At 38.9% G+C, this 26,834-nt stretch overlaps 1 protein-coding gene across 2 annotated transcripts in view; it reads right to left on the bottom strand.

Annotated features, from left to right (window-relative positions):
• Nucleotides 1–2,370: 2,370 nt before the first annotated feature.
• BBOX1 (gamma-butyrobetaine hydroxylase 1) overlaps nucleotides 2,371–26,834 on the bottom strand; it is a 36,702-nt gene continuing 12,238 nt past the window's right edge. Inside the window, exons 1-8 of one of the 2 annotated variants that reach the window (XM_064715535.1) lie at nucleotides 22,873–23,293; nucleotides 20,985–21,371; nucleotides 19,206–19,320; nucleotides 11,651–11,849; nucleotides 8,121–8,226; nucleotides 7,032–7,228; nucleotides 6,158–6,324; nucleotides 2,371–5,001 (exon numbers count right to left, since the gene is read on the bottom strand). In XM_064715535.1, the coding sequence (XP_064571605.1) occupies nucleotides 4,841–5,001; nucleotides 6,158–6,324; nucleotides 7,032–7,228; nucleotides 8,121–8,226; nucleotides 11,651–11,849; nucleotides 19,206–19,320; nucleotides 20,985–21,206 (1,167 nt within the window). In that variant the 5' untranslated portion in view covers nucleotides 21,207–21,371; nucleotides 22,873–23,293 and the 3' untranslated portion in view covers nucleotides 2,371–4,840. Of the gene's footprint in view, nucleotides 5,002–6,157; nucleotides 6,325–7,031; nucleotides 7,229–8,120; nucleotides 8,227–11,650; nucleotides 11,850–19,205; nucleotides 19,321–20,984; nucleotides 21,372–22,872; nucleotides 23,294–26,834 lie in introns of those variants that run through there. The other variant, XM_064715534.1, reaches the window with a different exon arrangement.

The following is a 26,834-nucleotide window of genomic DNA, read 5'->3' on the forward strand; positions in this document are numbered from 1 at the left end:
CCTTCCCCGAGGCTAAGGTGTACTTTTCCCAGCATAGTGAAGACACCTGAGAGGGTGGGGGGGGTTATGCAAAGTGACTCCAAGACCAGCATGCTTTTTGGGACCCCGACTCCAAAGGCACAGAGAAAACCCCCAAAACAACGAGCCAAATAAGAGTTGAGAGACTGAAGTGATGTCTGGACGTGAGGAGCCGAGTGCTGAGCCTGCAAAGATGCTGAACACCTTCGGAGCCCCTCTCGCCCTGAGCAGAGAGTCGTCCCGACCTGTGGTTTTATGTGTATTACATGAAGGAGAACCTGCCTTTTCCAGGCTGTTAGGGGTATCACAGGTGTTCAGGGAATCCTGTGTTCTATTTTAAAGGGAAGGGGAAAAATATTGTTGTCGTAATGTGTGGGTAGCTCCCAGTTTTCATTATCTTAAAGTTTAAATTGAGGAGGCAGCCCTGTTGTCCCTCTTTTTAAAGGGTTTAAATTGAGGTTAAAAAATCCCCTTTTTACCATAATTTGAGGAAAACCCCTTCTTTTCTGCTATTCATGCGGGTAAAATTGAAGGGGAGAACACGTTTATTTGCTCTTGTTGAAGTGAGTTGAACTTGTGCTGAAGTGATCCACAGAGATGTGAGTGCACAGATCTGCCCAAGTGCTACTTACTTTCAGTAAACCTTAAACAATATCTGGAAATCTGTTATATAAAAGGAAGATTTTAAAAAGTATACATGAAAACAGTGCCTTGGGTTTGGTTACAATATCCATTGCTACAAAATGCAGTAGGAGGAGTAGAAAGATAGGATGAAAGAGAAAAGGCATTTTTAAATAGTAAAATGGGTTTGTATTTTTTTCTGTTTCTTCTCCTGTGCTGGTTGTAGCCAGCTGCTGACCACAGCCTGCTTAGTTGATGTATCACAAACAGCACAAAGCTAACACAAGACAGCATTAGAACTTCTGGATTACAACAGCTGAGTGAAATCACGTCCTGTACCACCTGTTGGAATCCATAAAGTTAGAGGGTTTTTAGGAAATGGTTAAAAAAGTATAGGCCTCAGACTGAAGTTTTGTTAGCATTGCAAATACAGCAGAAAAGTTTCCCAAGCAGTAGAGCATACGTGACAAATAACAATAGGCCTCTGTAGAAATGGCTTAAGGATGGCAACAAGGTTGTTTAATGTATATCTTTAGAAGGTTAGCATGAATAGAGCTCTGTTCTTTGTCTCTTATGAACCAGTCTTTGTTTTGACTACCATTACGTGTGTTTTATAAGATTGGATGGAATGATTATCAATATGTGTTGTTTTATGTATGATTGGATGAAATCCAGGCCGAGATGGTTTTATGCTATGCTGTAATACTCCACCTCATTGGCATTCCCTGTGGATCAGCGAGCTGTTAACATCCTGTCTCCATTGTCTAACAATGTCTTGAGACTGATGTGCTGATAATAAAAAAGCTCTTCACTGGTCTGGTTTGTCCAGTGTTGTCCATATCTGGACGTAACTGCCGCGGCAAGTGGGTTCCTTTTTTAAGACGTGGGTTCCTGACACAATTGGACCTATATCTACCCTTCCCCCGCATTAATGGTGCCCCGTGTGAGGAGGGGGTCTCCCGCACCACCCTCTGGATAAAGTCCAAAAGCTTCTTCAGTGTTGTCTTGCAAACACTTATTGCCAGCTGATTCTTTTCTTGCTGCTATAAAATGGCAAAGACCTTTTAGTCTGTGAAGGCTGAGGTACCCATGCTGGGTGACCAGCATGTATGTGTACTGCAGCTGCCGCAGAAGCCAGAGCTCTCTTCACCATTGCAATGTCATCTTCTGTGTGCTTTTGGAAAAGAGAGGGACTAAAAAAACAACATTTAGGCTTCCTCTACTGATACCTAACCAGGTATCAATAGTCATCAAGAGATCTACTTTGCAGATAGTTACAGAAATACTCTCTTTTTCCAGTACGACTAAACTATTAGGCAAAGGAATTCAGAACTAAAATCTCTGATATAGACAGTACCTGGATTCTAGAAATTGAGCAGAGGGTTTTCAGGCACAAGCATAAGTTTTGATTTGCATTCAGTTTGTGTGGGTAGTCTGACCGTTTTCCAGTTTAACTGAATATTGTGCTCATGGAGGCATTACAGGAATTTTTTTTCTTTTCTTGTGCAGGACTTCATGTTTCCACTGATGAACAGTTTTTACCATTATTTGTACTCCATTCTGCTCACAGCAATGGGTTTAGTTATATTTGAAATGTATGTTAAGTATACAGGACAAATGTAAATGGATCCAGGTCTAATAATAGTTACAATATTTGTAACTAACAAGAATGACTTTTTATCCCTGTGCAAGATGTTATGTGTGAGATTAGATACAAGCCCAAACCAGCAATAAGTTTCATAAAAGCTTTTAATAAAAAGAAAATCAAATTAAAGTGTGCAGAAAAGTATAGAATACAAGTGGAAAATATCTCTTCCCTATTAACGACTAATATAAAGCACAAGATGTCTTAACAATTATAAATTGCAACATTCACTCCATTTTTATATGGAAAATAACACAGTTATTGCAGAGCATTAAGAATGTAGGTATTAATCTTTCCTCAGCTTTTCCCTCTTTTATTGCAAAAACAAAAAGAAAAATTTTTCCTCATGTTTTCAGAATTAATTATTAAATAAGGCACCGAGAGATTTAATTACCCCTAAACCCCAATTTTGTTAGACTATTTAATGAGGTCATAACTTTGACAAAAACATTTCGCTATTTAATAAAGAGGACTACATTCAAACAGCCCTATGACAAAAAGGCCTAATTGAGTTTTATCTGATTATTCAGCTGATATCTGTTCTTAAATGATGAGCAGGAGCTATGGAAGTGTTTGCAAGCTGATTTTAGGTCACGGAATAATAGAGTGGACTGGGTTGGAAGGGACCTTAAAAACCATCCGGTTCCATTGGCAGGGAAACTGTCTGTTGTCATCATATTGCAGAAGTTCCATACCTTCTTGGTGGTCTCTCATGGGCAGCTCCTCACAGCACAGCCAACAAACTCCAACTCTTTTCTCAACTACCTAACCCACTCTTTTATAGCACTCATCCTCACTGGACACAGCTGTGGCCTGTTAAGGGCAGGCTTGTTCCTAATCTTTGGTAATTAGTACAACTGCAATCCTCAGAGGCGAGATTACCTTTTGCACTATCTTTATTTTCTTACATTCTATCCCCCCACAACCGTCCACTAAATCAGGTTGCTCAAAGCTCCATCTAACCTGGCCTTATTTTAATTCTTTGGTTATTTAATTCTGTAGTTGTGGTTCTATTGTGTTACCCTTCCAAAAAGAGACTAGGATTTATTTGACTTGGAAGGGACAGCTTGAAAATACAGAGTTGAACAGAAGGATCTGGGGGTGGAAGAGTAGCTATTTTGTCCAGCTCTCAGCATGGTGAGAGGGCATCCTGTTAACTCTGCAGCTATAAGAACAGTGAAAAATAAACTCAGTGGACATGTTGTTGAGTATGAAACCAAGTACTTTAAAATTCTTTCTTTTTCCATTTGACATTTGAATGTAGGGAAGAACTCCACTACTTTGGCTGCAGTCATTTCTAGATTGGATTCTGAATAAAAATCACAGTTGAGTAGAGGAAAAATTCCTAAAGACTTGGGTTTAGTTGCCAAATTTCTGTCACATGAAAAGTCAATAGCCACTTCTGCTTTGTAATTTCTAGCCACCAAGCACCATCAGCATTCCTCCTTTTGACTTTACTCAAAAAACTGCTGTAGAGACCTTAGGTCTGTACGAGGCCTCTACATTAGGATTTCTGATAGGATTTCTGATCCTGTCTGTGACCTCTACACTGAGAGTGATTTATCTTCCTAATGCAGAGGAACATTAATATGATGCATTCTTTGATGGGTTTATGATTTCTGAGCTTATGGACTTGGGCATGTAAGAAAAATTATTTGTGGCTGTGATAATGAAAAGATGTAGAGGGGGATATAGAGAATATAGCCTCTGTTCAATGACATCATGTATTACAGCAGAGTCCTACCTAGAAAGGTCTGTATTTAAAAATGGCATCATGGCAGTCTTTTGTTTTGTTTTTTTTTTGATAGTGAATTTTAGTTATGATCTATGCAATAAAGAATGCAAGCCGGAAAATAAAGAAAGGTGCCTGTTCATAACAAAATTTAGTTAATGATACTATTTTCCTTTTACCTTTCAAGCCTTTTTAGGAGGGCAGTTAGATATGTAGAAACAAAGGAAGGCATTGTGATCTGCAGTCAGTCCAGTGAATTGATAATCTTTCAAGCCACTTTGCACACTGCTTTTATAAAAGCACATAAACTTAGAGACATAGGAATGTATTTCCTAGATTCAAAGACGAGGGCACAGATGAATCTTAAATTTTGAACAAAATTTATATGAACATAATGATATGAACAAAATGTTTCTCAGCTTATAGAAACCAAAAATATATTCATGACAGACTCATAGAATGGTGTGGGTTGAAAGGGACCTTAAAGACCATCTCATTCCATTCACTAAGCAAGGATACTTTTCACTATCCCAGGTTGCTGCAAGCCCCACCCAGCCTGGCCTTGAACACTTCCAGGGACTGGGCAGCCATAGTTTCTCCAAGCAACCTGCTGCAGTGCCTCAGCACCCTCACTGTAAAGAATGTCTCCCTCATATCTAACCAAAACTTCCCTTCTGTCAGTTTAAAGCCATTACCTAGGTTCTATGACAAGCCCTTGTCAAAAATGATGTCAGTTTCTGAAAAGAAGACTCATTTTTTTAAATATTGCTGTTGTGATTGAGGTTAGATAATCTACGTTTTGCTCATTCTAGTTAGGAGAAAGCTCAATCCCTCTTCAGGACCCTTTTCCTAAGGAGCTGGAGCCTTGACAATACTACATCCCAGTCTGCATAGGCACCTTCCAGGTGACGTGTCACTTCTGGACAGGATGGGTAGCCTTGGCGACCGTGGAGCACACGCCAGTTATCAAATGTCAGTACGTCTCCTATAAAGAGATTGCACCAAAGACAAAGGTCAGTAGTTGGAATGTTAGAGTTGATTCCTTCAAAAGACACAGAGGCAGATTCATATCAACAGTTAGTGAGCAATAATTTTAAGTAGCCCAGCTGGAGATGCACAGCAACAACACAGTAATTTTAACTTTCTCAACCAGAGAGGCAAGTTCCCTTTTGAGACCTCTTTCATTTCTTGTATAATGAGGAGTTAAAAAGCAGGCTGCTAGAGGAGTGCATACTGAGAAAATCAAGCCCTGAGGAGAATGCAAATCCATAGGGCTGAAATAAATAAAATGTGTGAAAATCACTAGGATACATTTTATTTGACCAGTCTACTACTAGCTGTACTATACACATATATGCTATCCCTGTTAAGAGAATTTCATGAGAACAAAGTCAAAACACAGAGTTAGGAAATTGCATAAATAATGCTAGAATACCAAATACCAATTTAATTTTTCTCCCTTGTGTGTCTCCATTATGGTAAATCTTGAATTAAATAAACTCATAGTCTTTTTTATCTTCTCCTCATTCCCCATACCACCATTTGCATTAATCAACAAAATGGATGCCACTAATGTAATGTAAGGCACTTTGTTTTTCCATTAATGTGATCTTACATATTATTTTATTGTGTGTTTCCAAAGGAGAGAGATTAATTTCCTCACAGACATTTTAGACACAAGTACCATAGTATATGAGGCAGTCAGATACAAAGATGAATTTACTTTTGTAATATCTCTCGAGAGATTCATATATTTGTTCTAATGCTGAGGAATGAAAGAACAGAGATTAAGGCCACACAAGACATTACACATAGGACTGCCAATCTATGGTGCTATTGAAACATCAATTTCTAATATCCTATGTAGCATAAAATATCCTATGTAGCTGTTTTGTATTTAGTTTAGAGATATATTTGACTAATCTATAGGTAGACTAATCTCCCCTGCCACTTTTTTCTTCTTTATAGTGTAACAATGGCAAAAGAAATCTACGAGATGAATGCAAGAAAGCAGTATGAAATAAAATAGATGATTGAAAGACTTGAAGTTCCTCCCAGTACTAGTGCTAGCAGTGTTCAAGTATTTTGATTGTCAGGAAAAACATGTGAAAAATTGTTGTGAGGAGAAGGAACTTACTGACCTGGTTTCATCTTGAAAGTAAACTTGTGTTCTGCGCTGTTCAATAAATCATTAAATTCCTTTAGAGCTGCATAAAATGGCCTCACTTTTTCAGCTGGTATATCAAACACTGTGTCTCTTGTTGCATTGTTAAAATTGATGCGAATTGCTTGACCTCTAGAATCTGTGCTATAAAACAAAGAAAAGGGGGAAAAAAGGAAAAGAAAAAAGAAAAAGGAATGTATTCTGTTTTTACTGAAACAGTTCAAGATGATTAAACAATAACTGAATTCTTCTGCTGGAATATCAGTATGTTTCTATAGTAAAATTCACATTGATATTGGATTGGATTTTGCTAATTAAGACTAACTAGGAAAAGGGATAACCAGGAAAAAGTGTAGACGCTTAATTTGCTCAAAGACCTATACTATACACTCTTTAACTTTTTTTAATAAATCATCAACTTTTTTTTTTTAATCAGGAAAGAATATGAACATTTACATTTCATCTTCTGATAGTATATAATTCTTAACCTAAATGTTTCAAGTTATGACCTCTCCTTGGCATGACATATACATGTACATTGGCTGGCATTTGGTTGTTTGCTCACCGGTGCCTGTGCCTAGGAGTAACTCTAATTACCACCACTTCTTGTTTGTGTGTGGCAAAACCAACTAAGTGGCACAATGCACAGTACAAGTCACATATTTCCCTGAAAAAACAGACTAAAGATCCCAACCAATCAACCACAAAAACTCCACCCAAACCTAGAACTACAGACCAAGTTAAACCAGTGTTTTCCCACAAGGTGGCAGGAGCAGACCTTCTCTTACCAACACATCATCCACCAGATGACAACAGGGATTTTCTTTTAAGGTGTTGTTGAAACTACTCACTCTATAATCCTTTGTTTACAGTGCACAGCAAAATCACAGTAATCCACCCCAACATCAGTATAGTCTACAGCAGTAGAGGACAGGATCTGATATGCCTCAGGATTTTGTTTCTTCAGCTTGTTGCATACATGAAATCCATCTACGACTTCACTTTCACCTCCTGCAGCTGTTTGCTTTATACAATGAAGAAACTGAACCTGGAAGGAATTAACAGCTCTTTAAAAAAATAATTGGCTTGCATATTTAACAGTTTATTAGTATCAGTTCTCTCACATCTGTGGTTCTTTTATTCTGTTTGTTTGGTTTTTTTCCCAGTGACAGACTGAGCTCTCATTTACTGCAGCTCACGACACCCTGCCACCAGTATCACAAAGGCAGAAAATTAAAATAGCGTGTTCATAAATCCATCCCATTGGGATATCCTCTAATGCTTGCAACCTGTGAGTCAGTGGCAAAGAGGTCTTGCTTCTTTCCTTTGAGTCCCTCTTTCTCTTCCTACTACTTTCCAGTTCTCTGGAATGATGTGAGTTATGTGGATTACACTTTGATATGACAGGAACGGGGTGAAAACAACTTTTCTGTGGTTGTCCAGTTTTACAGAAGGGCCCTGATTTTTTGTCTGTTATGAAAGGGCAAAAAAGTATTTATCTTTTACCAATTCACAGAAAACAGAATATAACATCTTAATCTCCATTCTTTCTCTGTTACCCTCCTGAGCTGAAGAGATGAGTCCTAAAATGTCACAACCTGACTATAGCATTTAGACGCTAACTTTTGTGAAATAATGAGAGCAGTACTCACAGCATATAAAGGACCTGAAAGTTTTCTCATATGGCAATATTTTCAATACTTTGTGAATTTAATTTTAAAATTATGGGATATATGGGAGACATGCTGAATTTATATAATACCATATAAATTGTATGTCATGTGTATATAGATCAGCATTTGCAGTATAATATATCGATATTTTTACATTGCTCTTTTAAGACAAAATTCAGAGCCACTGATCATCAACCATTTTTCACACTACAAGAACATTTCCCTTTCTCCTTCTGTGGAATGAAAAAGCCAGTAAACTCAATTTACCCCAGGTGGATGCTGCAGAGCAGGGTAATCAGTGTGAAAACAGAGTCTCTCAGTTGTGTATGCTACATTGTTAGCATCTGCTTTGTCTTGCACTTGCCAAGTTGGTCTTTATAATGAAAGGGAAAAGAGAAAACACATTAGAACATCCAGCCTGCATGCCAGACAGGACACATTGAAACTGTGAAATCACAGCACAACAGTCACTTCATCTTTGGACACGAAAATATTGTAACATTATAAGGAAATAAAGATTTAGCAGTGTCCCTCCACCCCAACAGAGGCTTATTTCAGCAGTCCTAGATAAAACTTCAGTGTGTCAAGGGACATCTGGCATCAGGGCAGTACCTGGAAGAAGGATGGCTTTCCAGTGGTGGAAAAGGCCAGCTGAAGACACTAACCAAGAGGCTTCTGCCGGTAGAAATCATCCTAGTAATGATGCTTCAGAAATAAGTGAGTAGAAGCTGGCCCATTTCTTTTTATCAACCTTTCACTTTCCCTCTGCCACATGGAGCACATTATCAATGAAATGCAGAACTTGTAAAGGCCATGTAATTTTCTCCAGAAGTTATTTTTAAGGCTTCATAATCTTAGAAAATATAGAATATCCTTTACAGGGGGATCTTTCCTGTAAGCTGAAAATTTGCTTCTGGAGAAAAATGTCTTGATGAAAGACTTTGAAACATCTTCCCTTTCTATGATATCCTTTTTGAGAACTAGCTCTGTTTATTTTATTACATAGTTCATCTCTTGGAATATGGCACAATTCAGTAAAAAGTTTTCTGACAACTGCAGTGAAAAAAGTAAGTCACAGCTATATGACAATGACATGAATGCCTCATGTTGCGGCACAGACAAAATGTGTTTTGAGTGACACACCATGCAGGAGCATTTGAGACCTAGAACCACAGGTTTTGTTTATACAAAGCTCATGTGATGGAAGACAATCCTCAGCAGATGCATGTTACAGATCCAGATGTTTGTCTGGAAAAGTGTAATTTACCATACAGAGATGATATAATTGCACGCACATCAGTGACCAAAAAGAAATTGTGAAACTCATTTTCCCTTGTGGAATACTATAGACAAAATATGTTCCAGATGGTGTGTGCCTACTTTTGCTTCTTAATAACAGTTTAAAAAGAAAATAGGTTAAATATCATGCAGATAAAATTATTTATATATAGTATATAAATACTTTTGTTCTAGGAGTGGTATTTAGTATAGAAATTATGAAAAATGCTAAAATTAGATTTCTACAATTTCCAGAGGGAAAACCCTCTTGAGTATTTGCAAATGTGTTTAACTGACTAGGAGAAATAATTTTTATTATTTGGTATGGCACATATTCATCAGTACATTACTTGAGTAACAGCACATATTCATTATCATATGACCTCAGTACTCAAGCGTGACAATTTCAACCACATTTCCACAGTCTGACAACCAAAAAATAGCCCCTTTTTATAATTCCTGCAATTAGTGCTGAAGGCAGCTAGATTTGCTCCATCTTTAAATTCATAAGCTTTGGTGTCACTTGATGGTTCTAAAACAATTTAACACCGTCTTATTTAGATAAAATATATAAAATTGCTGGAGTGGTAACATTTTATAGAATCATCAGAAGCTTTTGTAAAAGCAGTCATTGCTTTTGTATTGTCAGGATTTGCAAGGGAAGCTGCTCTCCAGGAGCTTTCCTTCCACACAGTGAGCTTTGGTCAAAGCCCAAGTTACTGACTTGAAGTCAAAGAGGCTAATGGGGAGCTCAGCATTGAATAGGGAAAAATCAACCTCACTTTGTCTAAGTCTCATCTGAGCTGAAGCATCTTGGCCATGTTGGGGGCACAGGTATTAAGGTTATATTAGAGGACTCTGGGACCTTAAGGAGAGCAAAGTGGGTTGGAATGGTTTGTGGTTTAATAATTAGGGTCAGATTTCAAAGCCCATTGTTCAGGCTGTTTGATAGAGTAGGAAGATTGGCACCAAGCAGGTGTAGCAATTTTTTTGCATTAAATAGCAACATGGGTTCAGCCTTCATCAGTAAAAAACCAGGCTGACTGTCACCTCCTTAGTCCTGCCAAAGTGCAGCACTAGGAGCTGAAGACACATTTGAATCATTTGATCTTACACTTCATGAAAAGTGTATGTCTTATACATATGAGATTTGGGACACATGTCCTTCTCTTGCTGCTGAGGACCTCCAGGTGACACTGATGGATTGGCTGTTTCCATGGCAATGCTGGAGCCCTGAAGGAAGGCCTTCACATCACACCAAGCACTGGACAAGGCTTCAGAACAGAGGAGGAACACAAGGTCTCACAAGGTGAGAAGTTGGAGAAACAAATAGCAGTCTGGAGTGACTTCATTAATTAATGACTGGAGACTTCATTAATGCAGTTGGGTCTCCATAATGGAAAGAAAAAAGTTAATTTAAAAAGTGGAAACTCTTGGTGCTGTTATATGGCTGATATAGAGAATGTTTCCACTTTTTACAGTAATGACATTTTAGGGAGGTCACACCAAGCAGACATCTAGACACAAAGAAAGGCTTTTTTCTTTTATGTGTTAGAATTGTATTCATTGCTGTTACATTACAGTTTAAAATTCAGGGTTCTGTTGCGGTAATGTTTAATTTGGCAGGCTTGCCAACTCCAAGTTTATCCTTTTATTTCTCATATTTTGTAGGCCATGTATTTGGCTCCCAGTAAAACACCAGGGAAATAATGACCCAGAGTTATTACTCTATTACAGTTGTAAAAGCCACCCCAGGACTGGAAGCCAGCAAGAACTGAACTTCTGTTTTAGAGAGGAAAATTATGGTAAGTACTAGCTACAAACACTTTTTCTTAGTTAGATAGAGGTTACTGATTCAGCTCAGCAAGATCTGAGTTGCCACCATGGTTTGTCTGCTCATTTAGTAGGTGCTTGCAGAGGTAGAGTTTCAGTTTGCCAGTTCTTGGCATCAAAAAGATAATTTCCAAGTGCCTGCTTGTGCACCTTCAAGCTGAACTCTGCTTGTTGGGATTGGCTATGGCTTTCCAGAGCAGGCTCTGTTGAAAGCAGGAAAATGGGTACTCAGCCCATTTTCTTGGTGAGGTAGGCCATGATACCATCATCTAAGTCTTACCTATAGCCATAACTCAAAATCAGACTAAATAAAAGTTTAAGAACAGATAACTTCCTCTGTTCAGAACAGGACTGAATTAGGGATTTCTGGTTTTGTTTCATGGCATAGATAAGTAAGTCTGTCTCACTGTTACCCTATATTCAACAGCATTTGTTTTTAGGAACTTTTCCTTCTCTTTGCAGTTAGTGTTATTTCTGCTCTTCTCTACATACCCTACCTGTAACAGCAGAGCAATTATCTTTTAAAGTATATGAACTTGATGCCAAATTTTCTAAAATATAGAGAAAAAAAACATACACCTTGCTTTAGCATATAAATCCTCAAAAGAGATATAACAAGCTTAGACTAAGATCATTAGAGGTGATTACAACACTGGCAAAACAAAGATTTTATAAAACAAACTCACCCATAAAATGTGAGACGCAGAAACCCAATCCTGTGGCCAAGTCTAATCAATTCTCCCTGCCCTGTAGCAGCTCCTGTCAGTAGAACAATTCCTACTTTCTTTAGGGTGCACAACCACCTGTATGCACTTTCATCATTGTACATGATCTCTTCAAAAGGTATTTTGGGAAGTTGAAGGTCTGAGCCCCAGTACTGATGTTCTGAAAGGGAAGAAATAGAGAAACAAGTTCTTAGCTGTTTTAGTATCAAAACTCTTCTGTTTACTGGCTTGTATGCACAAACATACACACACATTCAAAGATAGTGCACAGGAATGGGTAAAAAGGACAAAGATACTAATTCTTACTTTTTTTGTTTCGCGTAAAGTTAGCATTGATTCTAGTTTTTTGCAAAACTTGAAACATTACTGGTTTAAGTCAAGCATTCTCTAAAATATTGAATCAGGGCTTTTATTCTTACAGTAAAGACATAATTGTTTTTCCTTGCTATTATATATTTAATCTGAAGCTGCTATTCTTAGAAGAGTGTATTATAAATCTTGAAAATATTTTATCTAGAATAATTGTTTTGTTTAATTCATAACTACCTTACTTAGTGTTTTAGCTAATATTCAGATAACTTGCCCAATCATCAATCACAGAGATCACACACTAAAAAATGAGACCACATAAACATTTGTAAAATTATGCAGGTGGCATGACTTATAAAACGCCTGTATCTCCATTTATTCCAACGTCTCTTCGTGGACAGGACAAATAAAAACTACAAATTCCAAGGAGCTTTCAGAATTGAGAACTTTGGGTAATTTTACCTCGTGACTGAAGGACATCCTATAGTTCAAACAAATGCGAAGATCAGGTTTGGGCTTCTTTTTTTACCTCTTTCTAGATATAGGTAGGAAGCACAAAATACAATATGCTCTTAAAAAAAAAAGATTAACTCAGACACTACAGAGTTAAAATATTTTTTAACCAGTAGTGTTCTTCTTTCATCTGGCTAAGGATACTTAGAGATGGTTCAAGAATCAGAACACACATGGCCAGGAATAAGCTATCCACAAAGACCATCTTTTATGATCTACCTGATTTTCAAAGAAGCAGCAGTATGATTCAACAAGCTGTTCAATTTTGTAACACATGTCTGTGAAATAAAAAAATGCAAATCTTGAGGAGACATATAATCTCACATCATTAAATTCCTTTTTGATACCACTCCGTGGTCAGTTACTCACTGATCCACTGTGTTTAACTTAATATACATCTTTTCACATGTTTGAAAGATGGTGAAAAAATAAAATATGAATATTTTCACTTTACTCTATTAGAAGTTAAGAAATTTAAATAGACGTAAGTATGTTGTATAAGAATATCCTTTGAAAGACAGAGCAGGTGAATAACTATGTGAAAACTAATAGAACATTTTAAGTTATATCTTTTCCATCCCAGTTTTCTTACTGACTTGCTAATAAATATTTTCCTAATTTTCCAGAAACAAGAAGTAGAATTTCAAGGAATATATCAAGATATTTTCTTCACTTTGGAAAATAAATACATGCACCTAGAATTGAACTGCAGCTCCAGGAGTCCTAGGCTTCCAAGGGTACATGGACCCTTGTGTGCTCTTGTTCAAGTTCCCAATTGCTCTTGCTAGAAGTTTCACCTGATATGAGATGATCCTTCTGGAGCAGAGCATGGCCTGTGGTGTTGGGTTTTCCAGTGGGTTTGGCTTTTGTTACAGACCTGTGCTTTGTCACAGCACTGCAGAACAGCACATGCTCAGCATAGCAGGCTGGGATTGTCTTGGATTTTGGCATGACAAACCTGCCAACCCCTACAGCTGCCCTGTGGAACCACCACCCTCCATCCTCCACCCAAGCAGACCTGCAGCACTGGTGCCTGTCCTCTGGCCTCAGATTCAAGCTGTGGAGCCAAAGGGAGGTAAAAGCTAAATTCAAAATGCTCCTCATATCACTTAACTTGAAGAGAAATAATTTTTCTGAGAATTTAGCCTTTGCCAGACTCTGAAATGTATTTGGGAATAATACTATAACCATAATATGCCTGCTGACTGAAGAGATATTTAACCTCTATGGTACTGCTAAAGGTGGAAATTGCAAAGTGTCAACAAAACTGAACTCTACACTGATACTCCTAAAACAGCTACTAAAACTGAAGAGCTTTTTTTTTTTCTTTAATGCTTCACCACTTTGCATTTTAAAAACAACAACAAACAAAAATAGTTGCCAAACACCAACAAAACAAAAAAGCTAGAGATTAAATACAGTTCAATCCTGCCGTGCAAAGCCATAAACTCTTTTCCCCAAAGCTTCACTTTTGTTATATAAATTCCCTTCCAGTGACAAGTGTAGCCAGCACCCTTAATGGTTTAGGTTTGTCTTTCTTTTTAAAGGTGCAAGCTGGTACACAAATGCATGTAAATCCACCTCAAATTTCAGAGAAGAAAGGCTCCAAGTTTCCAGCCCCTCCTGACATGCTGATGCAGTCAAGAGCTTGGCCTTTGAGCTACTGCAGGAGCAGCCTTTCCCTCTTCACATTTGCCAGTGTACTCCATAATGACACCATGGTAAATACACCAGAGGTTGGAACATTGCATATAGCTCCAAGTGGTAATATGAATGTGACCACACCATTTAATACTAATTATCCCAAAGAAAATGATTAATTTTAGCACAGGATCTCCAGCAGACTTTTTAATCTTTATGCTTTACATATTAGTAATTGTGGGGCTTTTTCAAAGAGCTCTTAGAGCTTAATTTAAATACCTTAGTGCCAATTTTGATCCTTCTAGTAGCTGCAATAGTTCTGAGGTCTAATTTCTCACACTTATGGTATACACATGAACAGCTTTTAAACAATTCTTATTTGTACAAAAAACAGTGAAGGAATTCTCCTGACTGGTCCCAGAGAGCATCATAGTCAGGTGAGCACAACAGCAATAGGTGAGAGACAAGTCATAGATCTATGCTAAAAGAAGCAGCATTTACACCTTGGCTCCAGAAGAAAATGCTGTATGTTGACCAATATTTACAATTTGACAGATTACCAGGTCCATAATTAATTGGAAAAGGGACAGGAAAGCAAAAGAGAATGGAAAAAAGATCTTGTGGTATGCAGGTTCTTCCACTTAAAAGTGTTTTTAAAAAGACTTCCTGAAAGTCTTAGAAAACTGTATGCTCCCCATGGCATGTTATTCTTCCACATACCAAACAACAGGAACTTTCTACCCATTTTTATTCACAAAATCTCTTCAGCCTGAAAATCTATCAAGGAGCTGCACTGGACTGCACAGGGACTGTACTCTTTGGCAGTATTTCCTTGTAGATCCCAATCAAGCACTTCATTGTTTTATCATGTCATCATAGAACAATTTCTTCCCCCTGCTAAGGCAGTAAATACAGTTTCCATTGTACTATAGTAGAAGTAGTAGAACATATGCTCTGAAAGTTGAAGGGGTAAGAAAGATAAGGATGAGTCATTAGTGTCTGGACAGCCTTAGGTCTCATTGCACAGCACAGCTGCAAAATTAAAGTAATCATAATATAAATTATCAATTTATAAATATTGATAAATATTTATAAATTATCAATTTATATTGGCCACCCATCCCAATGCCCAAGCTCCCTTTCTGTGAAGAAATTCTTCCTGATATCCAACCTGAACCTTCCTGGTGCATCTTTAGTCTGTGTGCTCTTGTTCTGTGGCTGGTTGTCTGGGAGCAGAGCCCGACCCTCACTGGGCCAACCTCCTTTCAGGGAGCTGTGGGGAGTGATGGGGTCACCCCTGAGCCCCTTTTTCTCCAGGCTACACAGCTGAGCTGCTCCTCACAGGACTTGTGTTCCAACCCATCTCCAGCCTTGCTGCCCTTCTCTGGACATGCTCCAACATCTCAACGTCCTTCCTAAAGTGAGGGCCCAAAATTGGACACAGCACTCCAGGTGCTGCCCAACAGGGGAACAATGACCTCCCTGCTCCTGCTGGACACACCATTCCTGATCCAGACCAGGAGCCATTGGCTTTCTTGGCCACCTGGCTACACTGCTGGCTCACATTCAGTCTGCCACAAGTCAGCATTCCCAGGTCCATTTCTGCCTGGCTGTTGTCCTGTCACTCTGTCCCCAGCCTGTAGTGCTGTAGGGGTTGTTGTGGTTTGGATGAACCTCACCTTGCTGGATTCAGCCCATCTATCCAATCTGCCCAGGTCCCTCTGCAAATGTAACTGAACAACTCATACAGGATAAAAACAAGTCTTATAAAATAATTTTGTATCTTTATTGATAATTTATATTATGACTACTAAATCCCCAGATCTATGTGCTTTTCAAAACGGGAAGAATGAAAATCTTTTGAAAGAATTAATGCCTCTTTCAATAATTTCAGAACAATAATTTGGGGGGGGGAAAGAAAGGAAAAACAAAAATCCCATTTCTTGATCATACCAGGCTAGTCCTAACTACATTAGAGTTTGCATAAAATGAGAAGATCGCCTTTGTTCAGTACCTGCAGATGGTGTGCATGCATCAACACTTGGAATTATCCAGCATTTACTACACAACTTGGGACAATGCTGATCAAATTTTCTGGAGTAATAAAAGAAAGTCTAGACACCACTAGAGTAAATTACTTCATCTAAAATTATTTTGCCTACAGCATGTATTTTAATGTTTGTTGAAAGCCAAGTGTATTTTTGCTGTATCGTAAGTTATGTATATGGCAGCCTAACTTGTCATTAAGCCCTTATCAGTTATTACTGCAGGATAAATTCAAATGACCAAACTCTTAAAGTAAAAGACTACTTTTAACTTCATCCTCCTAAAATTTTCATCTCTCAGGACCTAGCAGAGAAACTGAAAACAGCATTGATACTGTTAGCACCCTGATTCAAACTTTTATGGAGCTGGATGTAAACATTCAGTACCATATTATCACATTTTAAAGAATTATCATCATTTGAAACCTTTAAATTGCTGTTTAAACATTAACCTAATTTAATATTAAAAATATTAGGTACCACTACAGACTAGCTCTGCAGAATCTTCTCTTTCGCCCAACATGAAAATATGATTGTGATGTTATCTAATTTCCACCCCCACCTCCCGAACCCCCCAGCCCCATCCTATTGTTGGAATACCAGCATGTTGGAAAATGAGCCTCAGCAAACACAATGGAGTTAGATACTGGATACTGGCTTACTCTGTGTCTCTCACAAGCACCCTCTACTAACCCCAGCATCTGAATTACAGACATGGTAAATCATTCCTGCGACATCTGCTGTGTAGAACTCCAGTAAACAGAAAGAAAAAAGAGTATCTTTGAGACACCACAGCTGGAGAAGTAGAATATGGCTCTTTGGCTGTTCTTTTGGGAGCATCTTGTAAGTGGGGCTGAAATGAGCCTTGATATACACAAATAGCAGATTTTGATTTTGCATATTGCATGGATAGGATCTGGCAATGTTTTAAAAGAGAAATCTTGACATACTGCCATAGAGCTATTTTTAGTCACTTCATCATGCACTGAAAATCTGACCTACTCTTCTTTTTGGGCTTGACACAATGTCTGACATCTATGTTTCTTGAATCAGAAACCACGATGGAAAAACATTTTTTTAAAAAAAGCAGCACTAAAAGCAAATAACCCCTTGCAAAAGAAAAAAAAAAAAAACACAAAAAACCGGCCACAGCTCTGAATGTCAGCAGTGAAGGAAAGTTAACCTTTAACTACAGCAGTCTGGCAAGCTTGCATTTCTCTTTGTTGAAGCAGCATGCAGGGCTGGCGTTTCATAGCACTGTCTGTAACATTATACTGCTGGGCTATGGTTAGCTGCTTAAGGGCATGTAATTTGCAGTGTGCATCACCACAAGGAAGCATGTTCTAAACTTACCAAAATATACAATGAAAACCAGATCTTAAACAGCCAGCAAGCAAACTCACAGCCTTTTTTTGCAACTGAAACCTGGGGAAAACTGCAAGAAGGCGTCAATCATAATGAGCTAGGGAACTCATTATTATCATTGTCTGAGAGCATGAGGAAGATTAATGACACCACTAAAATAAAGCCAGTTAATTGGTGTAACATTTATACACAATTTCTTCAGACCAACCATGTGAAACAGAATCTGAAAAAGCATTGCCCAAAGAATGAAACAGATCTTTGGTGTATATTTTAACCTGGATGGCTCTAACGGAGAAGAGCAGTGGCAGAGCAGAGAACTGGCTTCCAAAACATGCACTGTATTTAGATGCCAAAGGTAACCACTGCGCAAGTGCATGCATGTGAAGGCAAATCACAGTCAGTTAAGACTTCATAATAGGTGAAAAATGTAGCATTACATCTGAAATATTGAAATCTCAGTAATTAATACCTTTGCCAATAAACTCAACCTGAGATCTAGATTATTTTGCATGGGTACTAATTAAAGCAATTTACATCGATCCCTTTGAAGACTACAAAACATCCTGCTAGCTTTCATAGGACATTCATTTTCACAAATAAAAGTTCTTGCCATCTGAAAACCAAATCTAGTTTCCCTGAATGAGGTCTGCATCTTCACCATATTCACTCTGGAAGCATGCCAAACTCTTCAAAATACTAAACACAACCGTTTATTTTTGCCAAAAGTAAAGTAGATAGAAACATTTATGTTATCAGGGGAAATAGATCCATTCTGAACTACGAAGAGTTTATTACACATCCATTGAAATGAATGGAGATATTTCTTATCTTTTAAACCAGTAATGTCCTATTTTAACAGATACTGTATTAACACTGAACACAGATGCACAGCTTTCTGCAAGAGCAGATCTCACAGGAACATCGTCAAGAGCAATCACAGGCATCCTCCAAGCTTTCACACCTCCATGCTCAGTCTGAAATGCTGTCAAATTTCTGACTGATGAAATGCATCATGCCAAACCTCGTGGCTCTATAATTATCCACTTTAAAGGGTAAGTGATCTGTACAGGGTAAATGTCACAAAGACAGTTGAACAAAATACTTTGTGATCAAAAGACAGTCTACCACTAAAACACGCACGGGAAGCAAAGCAAACACAACCTGAACTTCAGCACTACACACTGCCAGGCTACACAGTTACTTTTTAACAAGACGGCCATGAAAAAGGGGAAAAAATATTTCAGTTGTAACTCCCTTGCAGTTCCAAATAAACTTTCTTTTTAGAAAAATTTAGAAAAAAATTAAATATTTTAAATAGCACTCAGACACTTGCATAGCCACAGACCACTAGTGGTCCATGGCTCATTTATGAGACCTACTAACACTTTCTGGAAAGAGAAGGCTTTTAGGAAAGTAAGTGCAGCCCAAGTAGTTGCACTTCTCCCAGGTATAGAAGGTAGAAGAGGGAAAAGATAACCACAGGTCCCTGTCACACATGCACAGCCTGGCACTGGGCACCAAGGGCTGTTCCCACAGCTTCAGCTGGGTAGACCTGGTCCTCACACAGGCACCTCAACCAGGACTGTCAGTGTCAAACCCCTTGCATTTGTCACAAACATGGCAGACATGGATTTAATTCCTACCTGGCAAAAATAAATCTACTCGCATTTCAGCTCTGGCTTCTTCAGAGAAGCATCGTTTTTTCAACCACTCAGCTTCATATTCACTTGTGTGTTCATCAGGCCATGTAATAGAGATCTTTCAACACAAAGGAAAAGGTGAATTTAGAAAAAAAATATTTGATAAAATCATCTAGAACAACAAAATTCCTTAGAAACAGCAGAAGTTGTAATACTTAGATCAATAATATCAGAGTTAAACTTTTCCTGAAGCATGATAGCAAAGAAGTAATGAAAACCCAACTGAAACACCATTCACATTCTGCTACTTCTTATAAATGTTAATTTTCATTTCAACCCATGACCTAATTTGCTGGTTTGTGTGGGCTGTTTCCGCTGTGGGAGCTGCACTTAACAGAAAGAAGGGAATTGTAAAAACTGGCACGTATCACTGGGGAGAGCACCTCACCCCAGCTCAGAAGAGCAAAAATTTCTTGCAAAACACTGACAGGTCGTGAGAAAAGAAAAAGAACAAGACAGACAAGGACCTTTTTCTAGGAGAGAAGTCCACCTCCTACTTTTGAAGTCTTCCCTCTATCAAATAAATTTTTAAAAAGTGTTGAGTTTTTCAAATTCCTGAAAAAAAACATGGATAGAAAGCATATGGCTTTGCTTGTCATGAACTGAAAGAGATCAGTCCAGCACAGACCCCTAGCTGAATTTTTAAGGTGGATGAATAGGTATCAATTCCCAATTCACATGACTCTGCTCATTCACATGATGGTAAAACACTGTCAGTATCATTTTAGTATTAATGCTGTGCTTTTATCAGTTTCTGAATTTAAGTGGAAGCAGACAATTCCTAATTTGCCTGATCAAATACTGAATTTACATGGCAATTATTTTGTGTACAATCAACTTGGGAGCCCAGAATTCCTCACCAGGGACCCTTATCCTGTGGCTGAGCTACTCACACATGAGCCAGCCTCTGCAAACTGTCCCTGCAGCGAGGCTGCCACATCTGACACAGGGCTGACTGCTGCATTTCCGATATGTTTAAAATATCTTTAAGTATAAAACCAAGGAAATCAGTTTGCCAAAGGAGCCACGAACTGTTTTTAATAAAACATTAAAAAAATCTAAATAATATGCTAGGATTTTATATATCAGGAAAGGTTGACATTCATAAGGAGGGCAGCTCCTATCCTCTCTTGCCTGATAACCTTCTATTTTGCAGGAAGAAATGTTAATGTAGATAAGTAGACAGGGATACAGACATTAGTCCAATTCTGATTATTGGCTTTAACTTTGGTTCGAGCGTTCACTCAAGATAAAGGTTATTTTGCATCAAAAGTTTCCTAATAAAGCTGATATTTTTGTTATAGATTAAAGTCATTCATTGTCTTACCATTATTTTTTTATATTTTCAAGCCATTTACTTAAAAAATTAAGAGAGGAAGAAGTGTAAGTGTGATTAAATGTGCAAGAAATGTCTGAATTTTCAACAACTAGTGATGAAGAAGGATATGGCAGAATTTTGAAAAGCCTTATTATATTATAAAAGCTGAAGCTTGAGTTTATGCAGCCTCTGCATAAAATCCATACAGTGAAGTTTCACATGTAGGTGGAAAGATCCGAATTCCCCAAAATGCGATTCTTCCTGAAAGCTTTGCAAATACCTGCTAAGGCGCGCAAACAAGCAAACTGTCATTAGAGTGCGACTTGCAATTGTCTCGAATTTAAATTAATAAGCATCGTTAGACAACTTTCACGAGAAGGTGAACGACGGCTTGCTTCAAATACCTTTTTGCTATCTGCCAGAGCAACCTGCTTGGCCACGATGTCCACATCCAGGTCCTCGAGGCGCAGCCTGCGCGCCCCGGCGGAGGGCAGGAAGCAGAGCGGGCACTGGCAGCTGTCCCGCAGCCACACGCTCGGGTAGCTGCTCTCGCTGCCGTCCTCCCACTGCACGCACACCGAGCGGCCCCCGCCCGCAGCCCGCACCGTCCGCACGGCCGCGCTCATGCTCAGACGCCGGGACTCCGAGACACCGGGACTCCGCTCTGCAGCGCTGCCGCCTCCTCCGCTTTCTGGACTCCGTAGCCAAAACGTCACAGGGAGACGTCAGAGGGAAGTCATGGAGCTCCTGAAACCAGTTGCCATTTGTTTTTCAGAGTTTCAAGCCGTTTACTTAAAGAATAAAGAGAGGGAAAAGTGTAAGTGCGATTAAATGCATGAGAAATGTCTGTATTTTCAACAGCTGGTGATGGAGAAGCATATGGCAGAGTTATAAAAAGTATTGTATTGTATTGTATATTGGGTTCTACCTTTTGGGTCCTATAGCAAAAACATCAGAGGGAACTCAGTCACGGAGATCCTAAAGCACCACCAAGAGCAGCTTATTACTGAAGAAGCAAGAACAGCACAAGGACAGTGTTACAACAATTCCCCCTTCCCTTCCAACTACCTAGACTACGGGAATATTCATTATATTGTGAAAAACGCAATTTAAAAAAAAAGTTTTTAAAAAGACATGTTTTTTAAAAAAAGTTTTAAAAATGTTAACAGTTTAATAACAATAAAATGGTTATAAAAATAGCAATATAATTAGAGTAATAATTATTTGGACAATTTGGATTAGGATGACATGAGACAATAGAAACAAATAGTTATGGACATCCATGTACCTTTTTCTGGGCAAAATAAGCCTGAAAATGGACACCCGTTAACAGAATATTAACCCTTAAAAGCAACAGCCTGTTGCATATTCATACACCATACATGATGCATAAATTCCATTCAAGCACAGGATTCTCTCTGGTCAGGGTCAACTTTTTCCTCCTAATCCTAATGGCGTCTTCAGGACTGAGCGAGGCAGGAAGAAGTTCATTTATTCTGATAATGGAGCAATAAATTCTCTTTCTCTGAAAGATTTAGGTGTCCTGTGGCTGCTATCTGGTGCAAATACCTCATTCCTGTCTTTAAAAAAATATCCCACATACATAGTTTCTATTTTAACATTATGTTATAACCTAAAACCATATTTAACACTTTACTTAAGAAAATTAATTCAGCATAACCTTCTAACATATAATATTCATTTCAATATTTGCAAAAAGCCAATCATAAAATAGGCATTTTTCCCAATATGTTATTGACAGAGGGTATAGTCAGACATATTTATTCAAAAATCCCTTCAATTTGATCTGTCATCTTGGCTGTCTTTCGTTGCCATGCCCTCTGACCAGAGATGATGCAACAGCCCTGAAACCTCCTCTCCCCTTGGTTGGGGGGAGGGCAAACCTGGCCTCAACAGGTGAGTCTGTGGCCTCCCCCACCCTGGACACAGCCAGAGCTCATTTTCAGGACAGATGCTGGGTCTGGCTTTCTTGTGGATACCTTTTCTTCCCCAGCCTTGTTTACTTCTCCTTAGCCCTGAGGTAACTGGACAGTACTGTCACTGTTATCTCATGTCCCCTTAGGCAGCTGAACTCTCAGTCCAAAGTTCCAGTCAAAAGGCACATTCAGGAAGGGGTGGACTTTGGTGGTTACAGTTTCATTGTGCAGTTTTGCCATAAAGGGCAAATTCCTTCATAACAATGCTTGAGCCCTTAGCCATAATGTTTCAGTCTCTCACAGAAAGACACCTCAAAACCAATTCCACAAACCAAAAGCCAGAGCTGCTACTAACCATGTTCAAAATCCAAAGTATGAAAGTACATACACGAACTCCTGCTGTGGATACTGTGGAATAGAAAACATGGAATCCACCACCCTGTAAGGAAAAGCTTTGTAAACATGACTTTAGCAACAGGGTTCTGTGAGAGTTCCTCTCTCCTTTCACAGCCTTTCTATGGATATACTCTTTTAGTTAAAGCCAGCTGCATACTGTCCTGCAGAACGATGGTGTACAGATGCTAGAATTAGAAAAGCTATGGTCTAATGTTTTTGCATATTCAGAAAAATTCAGGGGACGCTCCCTGAATCAATAAGTCATTACATTTGTATTTTAATGACTTTATCAATGTCAAATATTGCATATTTATTAAGTATCTTCTTGTTTGTTCTTAAGCTCACATGGCAACATATTGATGCTACCAGGACCAAACTCTTGCCAGCTGAATTTGTGCACAAAAAAAAATGTCCTGGGCTTCAGTATTTTGACTCACAAAGGCCTACTGGAGTTATCAGATGGTTTTTCCTTTGCTGCAGTTTAGAACTAGGCTACACAGGACCTTGGGTCTTCACAATCCCAGCAGCAGAGTGATTCTCAGCTCTCAGCCCAGCAGCGGTGACAAGAGAAAAGAGACTCGAGCACTGTGTGGCAGGTTCCACAGAGTGGAGACCTTTATTAGAGCAGGGCCCTCTGTGAAGGGAGCCAGGGACAGCAGCTCCAGTTTCACAGGGAAAAAGAGGGGTTTATATAGGGAACTGGAGAGCGGGGAGAAACTAGTAATGAATGGGATACACGTAACTTGGAGGAGTGACAAGGGAAAAACCAATGAGGTACAACAATTAACATAGAACTGCAAAGGACCATGGGCGGGAAGGGCTCCTCACCCTAACTGAGGTGTGCCTCATTCAAGGCTTGGCTCTCCAGGGGAGAGCAACCACTCCTTTGCTGGCTGATTCCTCGGCCCCCGCAACAGGCAGGGAGAGACTAAACATCTTCCAACCCCCACTGCCACACCACACCTTTTCAGAAACCCCCACTGCCACACCATACCTTTTCAGAAGGCTGCAGACATCTGCCCATCTTGTTCTTTAATCCAGCCTTTTATATTCTTGATCTTACATGCACTGCACCTGTGTGCCCTCTGTTCCCTGTATGGCTGGTCAGCACCCCTGGGCACTCCATGGCTCATTGCTGTCAGTGCTGCTCACCTGCACAGCTGAAGCCATGGGGAATCAGCCACAGCTCCACTCCCAATCACCACAAACTCTGTGCCCACATGTGCCAGTGTCTGCACAAAAACATTTGTCTGATGCTGTTACCTCACAAGCCAACAGCAAATATGCCCTGTGAAGGCACAGAGCCCTGTGTACCCACCTTCCTTCATGGCTGCACAGCTCTGCAGTGGAGACACTGCCTGAAAACCACTTCAGCCTCCTGGGAGGGAGAGGGAGTGGTGGTGGTGTGTGGAAAGAACAAAAGAACCTGGGCTTTTAAACACCAGATGTAATCTACATCTGGTAGATTAGATGAAGATGGCCTCTTGTTCATTTGCTCTTTTTTCTGGGGTTACTCTTCTGAAATTAGAGGATGTGAAATATTATTTAAAGTCACAAATTTAATAGCATCCTAATTTATATGCAGATCCAGTTATGAATTATGAATTAGCTTGCATTTTGTTGTACCTCTGTTTGAATCCTGAGTAAAAAGTGCATTACTTTAATACAAATCTCAGATAAATTACAGTAAATTAGAAACAAAATAATATTAATTAAGAAAGGACAAAGCCTGCTACTAAGAAAAATTAACTGCTCTTCATTAACCAAAAAACTGTCCACACAGAAAGTGTAAAAGAAATAATTCTTAATCATTACCCCAAAAAAGGCATAAAAAGGTCTTAGATAAATTCAGCTGAGAAACTAAAAGTCCACTGAACTGATTTTCGTGGATTAAAACCTAACACAAAACTAAGAAGAGATAACAAGTACACAGAAAAAAACCATCTTGCAGTTTGGAGTATATCCAAATTTTTAGTGTACATAATAGTATTTACACTATATACCAAATATATAATACCAGACTATTAGCATTAATAATAGTAAATTTCTATTATAACACTAAAACTACTCTATGGTTTCCCTGTCACAGGGAAAAAATTGCAGAGTGGAAAAATGTATGGAAAATATCACGCAAGTATATATCTTTTTTTGTCATCACACTCTTAACAATATTCACATTATCCACTTCACTGGATAATGAATCTCTTTCCTAAGCCAACCCTCCCCAATGACTTTCCTCCCCGACCCTCCAAGAGAGTTTAGACACAAACAATGACTACTAAACAGTTTCTAAGCACCTACAAGGAGTGTCTGCAGTCAAAGTAAGGTTGTCATCTGAGAAAACACGATACTCTTGGCATTGTCTTTTCTTATGAAAGAATGTTAATGGCATGCTGGAGACTGCCAGCAGTACCTCCCCAAGGTAAGGTAGTTTTCAAGGAGGAATGGCTCTGTCCAAGCCACATCATTAAAAATGTAATGGTTATGGAGACCATATGTTTTCCTTGTTACAGACGTAGTCATTAAATTCTGCCTTTTCCAGTGATAAATTGATCCTGTAGGCAGGATGACAACTCAATGAAGAAAATAAAACAGGCAGTTTTAGTATTTTTTTTTTTACACATATGTTCTAATAACAGCTTTTTAAAGAAGCACAGTCAGGTTTTTTTTGCCAGTTGCACATATTATAGGAATGAAATGCAGACCCACAAATTGAACTATGTTTTGCTAATGGGTCACCAAAAAAAGATCTTGGTAATGAAAAAACAATTTCCCCAATGAACTGCAAGTAAAAATACATTTTAAAAGACAGAAAAATTACAGACTTTGAATCCACAGGCGTACTTCAGGAATAGTGGCTGTGAAATGCACTTCACTCACAACACTTCAGCATTACCTGAAAATTTCTTTAATAGTCACAAAATTTATATTCAAGAAGCATGTGCAAGAAACTGGTAAAGCAACATGAAGGCCATCTAAACAAACAGTCACACCAACAGTAATAGACACATCCAAAGAATTTCTCCATAAAATACACATTTCCTAGACAAGATTATGACCAGAGCTCTGTAGCTCACAAGGTTGTTTCTGGTGACTAAACCAGGTATATTTTTTTGCTTATGAGGTTTACATCTTGCCAATCTGCATCTGAGTACATGACAACCCATAGGAGCAACAATTTAGCTTCAGACAATTCATACACCCCAGCTTGGCACACATAAGGTTTTTTAAAGACTTACTGAGGTTTTGAAAGTTTCCCTTAACTTCTCTTTGTGATGATGGTCCCGGGTGAGTCAACCTGTGAAACTGAACATCGCAGTTTTGAAATCCATCTTGCACACTCCCCTCCGAATCCCCACCCATTCACTTGGTACAAGGCAACACAATTTCTTTCTCAAGTTTTTGATAATGGTTTGGTGCATGCTCTGAGCTTCTCCTGTTCTGTGTGTATCAGTGGATGTGAGAATGCCCACATCAGAGCACTGCCTTCAAAAGTGAGCTACCTGGAGAGAAGTGCAGGTGGGTCCCTTAGTGCCTTGCTCTTTGATCATAGAACACTTTGAGTTGGAAGGGGCCTTAAAGATCATCTCATTCCAATCCATTTGCCATGGGCAGAGACAGCCTCTACCAGACCAGGCTGCTCAGAGCTCCTCCTAGCCTGGCCTTGAGAACTTTCATGGATGGAGCATCCACACCTTCTCTGGGCAGCCTGCTCCCCTTGATGAAAAACTTAAATATTAAGTGAGCTCTCTATGATTGTTCCAGCTGCAGCACTTTTTTTTCCCCAGAAAAGGCATTTGCTCTTCAGCACCATCAACTCTTTAATAAATTCAGAAATAATACATGTTTTGAAAATCTTTAGAAAACTACAAAAAAGCCCTGCTATCACCTAAATTTCAGCTCGAACTTCTGCATTCTGAA

Source organism: Zonotrichia leucophrys, chromosome 5 (assembly GCF_028769735.1).
Source record: "Zonotrichia leucophrys gambelii isolate GWCS_2022_RI chromosome 5, RI_Zleu_2.0, whole genome shotgun sequence".
NCBI classification, from domain to species: Eukaryota; Metazoa; Chordata; class Aves; order Passeriformes; family Passerellidae; genus Zonotrichia; species Zonotrichia leucophrys.